The sequence below is a fragment of the Oncorhynchus mykiss genome, chromosome 19, assembly GCF_013265735.2.
Source record: "Oncorhynchus mykiss isolate Arlee chromosome 19, USDA_OmykA_1.1, whole genome shotgun sequence".
NCBI classification, from domain to species: Eukaryota; Metazoa; Chordata; class Actinopteri; order Salmoniformes; family Salmonidae; genus Oncorhynchus; species Oncorhynchus mykiss.
In genome coordinates this window covers 1006516-1010149 of record NC_048583.1, presented here as the reverse complement: position 1 = coordinate 1010149, position 3634 = coordinate 1006516, and the positions used below count along the sequence as shown (strand labels likewise).

Genomic DNA, 3634 nt, shown 5'->3' with positions numbered 1-3634 from the left:
CTGCACGTGTGTGTGTGCTTGCACGTGTGTGTGTGTGTGTGCCTGCACGTGTGTCAGAGGGAGAGATAGTATGTGTGTCAGAGGGAGAGATAGTATGTGTGTGACTGAATGACGAAGGTTTGTCCCCTGATGTCTGTATTGAAATGTTAAATGTTCGCTGGTCATTTCCCCGTACCTGTGTGTGAGAGATTAGAGAACTGAGTGTAATAATTGTATATAAAGTGATGAGGTGTACATCATCTTTACTCTGTTTTACACTATTGATGATAATCTTTGCACTTTTGATTTCATAGGCCTGCTGGTTCTTTGTCTGTTTGGGATGAAATGGCACCCTATTCCATATATAGCGTACTACTTTGAACAAAGCCCCATGTGTTCTGGTCAAAAGTAGTGCATTATATATGGAATAGGATGCCAATTTGTCAGTTGGTCCCAGAGTTTAGGATTTTATTTTCTCCCTCTGCTGGCCTGGAGGATCCAGACAGACTAGGCCGCCATGGCTCACATGTCTGTGTCTCAATAACCGTCAATGGCTTCCATTCCTCGTAACCTTTACTTCTAGGAGAAGCTATACAGGACCTGACCAGGGAAAACTCCAGGCCTTAGTTATAGACCTGGAGGTTTTCCCAGTCAGGTCACTGGTCAAGAAAAGAGAGTCTCTTTATTACTTCACTGTTTAAACAGCATGATTTACAGTCTGGACAACTGTGTGCATCCATATAAATAATTCCACTGTTCTGTCCCATATTGATGATGTCATATTGACAATGGTATGAACACCAACCCATTTGTTCAAGGAATGACCAAGTCATGGAGTGTTATGCACAACATGAATACGTTTTTTTATTTTTTGTTGTTGATTAAAACATATTTGATTTATAATGCCAATGCATGAAAGCTACCCTAAAATCACATACGTAGCTAATTACCAGCTTTAATAAACTGTCATGATGATTATTTGTGTTATTTTAAGAAAATATCCTCACTGAATATCAATGAAACAATAGATTACATTCAATGTTGTCTAGTATTTGTCTTAAATTGTCATTACATAATGTTTACTATTGACATAAATGGAAACAAATCACAGACACAGCAGAGCCAGGATAAATGTCATAAATCTTTATGTAAGCTATAGAATATACATCTATAGAAGTCAATGCTATAGTTACAGGCTATAACAGTAGAATGGCAACAGTGTACACTGTATATGAATGCATTCAATGTGACTAAGCTCGGGACTCTTGAACAGCATTGTTTCAGATTTTCATTGTGTACTGCACCTATCTTTTACTGCTGTTTTCCACACTTCAGCAGCTTTTTTAATAAAACTATATAGAAAGCCATTTCTTCCTTCAGCTCTCTCTCTTGCCTCCCTTTCATATTTTTCCCTCAACTCCTTTATTTCTTTATCTTTAGCCTCGTTTTCCAGTTTCAGTTTCTCCAGTTCCTCCTCCCTGAGTCTCTGCTCTTCCTTCTCTCTCTGGATTCTCTTCTTCTCCTCTTTAGAATCTTTCTCCTGAGCCTCTTGTGTATCTTGCTTCAGTTCATTCTGTCTGCGTTTCTGCTCTTCGTTCTCTCTCAGGATCCTCTCATTCTTCTCTTTAAGCTCTTTTTCCCGAGCCTCTTGGATCATTTTTTCTTTCTTCAGTTTCTCCTCCTCTCTGCGTATCTTCTCTTCATTCTCTCTCAGGATCCTGTTCTTCTCCTCTTCAATCGCTCTCTCAGCCTCCTGGAACATATCAGTGGTGTAGTGGCTTCCTCCATTCATCTTCACCATCGTGTTGATCTCCTCAAGCAGCTCAGTGACCTGGGAGCGATTCTTATCTTTCTTGTTGAAGACATGATATCTCCCATTGCATTGGAAAATAACACTATCCAGATGTGGATTTTCAAGCAGGAACTGTTCAATTGTTACATCATCATCATCATCATCACCATGAAGAAAGTCTCCATGTGTGAAGAGAACCATGGTGTATTTGGATGCTTCATCCCCAAATAATGTCTTAATCATCTCCACAGTTTTCTGCCCCTCTTCAGTGAATCTTCCCAGCTTCATCACAATCAGGAACACATGGGGACCAGGTGCAGAGAAAGAGATGCATTCAGCAATCTTTTTCAGTGACTCTTCATTGGACAATGAAGTATCAAACAAACCTGGGGTGTCAATAACAGCTACACTTTGCTCACCCACCTTCCCTCTTCTCTTGTGACAGTTTTTTGTCTGAGAAATAGAGGAGATTTTTGATGGGAAAGCTTTTTCCCCTAGAATGATGTTTCCTGCAACACTTTTCCCAGCTCCTGTCTTCCCGACCAGAACAATGCAGATCTCCCAATTTTGTGTATGCAGTTGGATTCCTGTTGGATGACAAGAACACTTGTTAACTTTTTTAAGAGGTCTAGACTTCATGTACTGCTTGTTAGCACATTTTGAGTAATGGCAAAAACAATTTGTTTCTTCATGGTCTGCACAAAACAATCTGTGAGCATTGCCTCTACAGATGCAGGATCTTAATTTTAGCCTGTTTGCTACAGCAGGAAAATAATCCTGCAGCAGTAGGAAATGTGAATTATTATATGGATTAGGGAAAATCAAGTCTGGACTTTCAAAGTGGACATTAGAAACTTTAGAGTACTTAAAATGCAAATCCACTACAATTTTGCATTTGCTGCTGTGCAGGAAAACCTTCAGCAACAATATATTTATCAAATTAAGATCCTACATCTGTATGTGCTAAACTGTTTTTAGGCCATTATCATTTTTTGCTAAATTGACTCCCATCAAATACCAAGCAATCTCTTGGTTTCAATATATAAACAAAGGCCACCGTACAAACATAAATGTATAATCCATGTGTTCCTTTTTTAGAATCATTACAGCAAGTGAGAAAGAGAAGGAAAGATAGAGAAGGTAGTGCTCTAAAACAGTCATAGACAATAAGCGCATACAAGAATAAAAACAAAATGAATTACTCCACTGACTTGTACATTTTAATGTAACTAATAATGTTAACATTTTGTGTCAACTTGACAGAAAAATAAAAGGGGAGTAATATAAAATAATGCTCCCCACTGCTATACATCATTATATTTCTAGAGCACATGAAGATCAAAGGAAAAAGCACATCAAAAAAGGAATCAATACCATTGGCTTGAGTTCCCATCTTTATAACCTAAAGGCTACTCACCAGACTGAGAAACTTTGCTGTTCATGTTTGCAGTGAAGATCTGTCAGTCTCAAGCACTGTGTGAGTAGTAGCAGAAGTAGTTTCAATGCTTCTATAAGGATACTAAAGAGATACAGTGTGAGAGTGGGTCTGCTCACTTGTTTTATACAGGATCTGTCAGGTGCCCACCCCCTGACACACCCACAGGCTTTCTCTTAGATTTCATACATTTACTGAAATCCTTTCCCACTAGTTATGGCTGTAATACAATACAAATGTTTTGACTGGTCTAATATTGAACTATTCAGTCAAGTCAAATCGTAATGCACTAGTAATCGGCAGTATGTTTGGACTACTATGTGTTGACTACTAATTGAGGCCGAATATATTCAACATGTTTGAACATTTTCGGGATGCCGTATGTGCCCGTAGAGTGCCCGGGAGCCTATGGGAGCCATCATCCGCAA

General features: G+C 38.9%; 1 protein-coding gene across 1 annotated transcript; it reads right to left on the bottom strand.

Annotated features, from left to right (window-relative positions):
* Positions 1-816: 816 nt before the first annotated feature.
* Positions 817-3334, bottom strand: LOC110510679 (GTPase IMAP family member 9-like). The gene is made up of 2 exons (XM_036953869.1): positions 3189-3334; positions 817-2358 (listed from the first exon to the last, which is right to left on the bottom strand). Exons 1-2 carry the CDS (start codon positions 3211-3213, stop codon positions 1268-1270), a joined length of 1116 nt encoding a protein of 371 aa, XP_036809764.1. The 5' UTR covers positions 3214-3334; the 3' UTR covers positions 817-1267.
* Between the last annotated feature and the right edge of the window lie 300 nt (positions 3335-3634).

Excerpts from the sequence above, each read along its gene's own strand:
- LOC110510679 (XM_036953869.1), bottom strand. The coding sequence starts at position 3,213 with ATGAACAGCAAAGTTTCTCAGTCTG. Across the intron at positions 2,359-3,188 it reads CAGCAAAGTTTCTCAGTCTG|GAATCCAACTGCATACACAA; the intron begins GTGAGTAGCCTT and ends GTCATCCAACAG.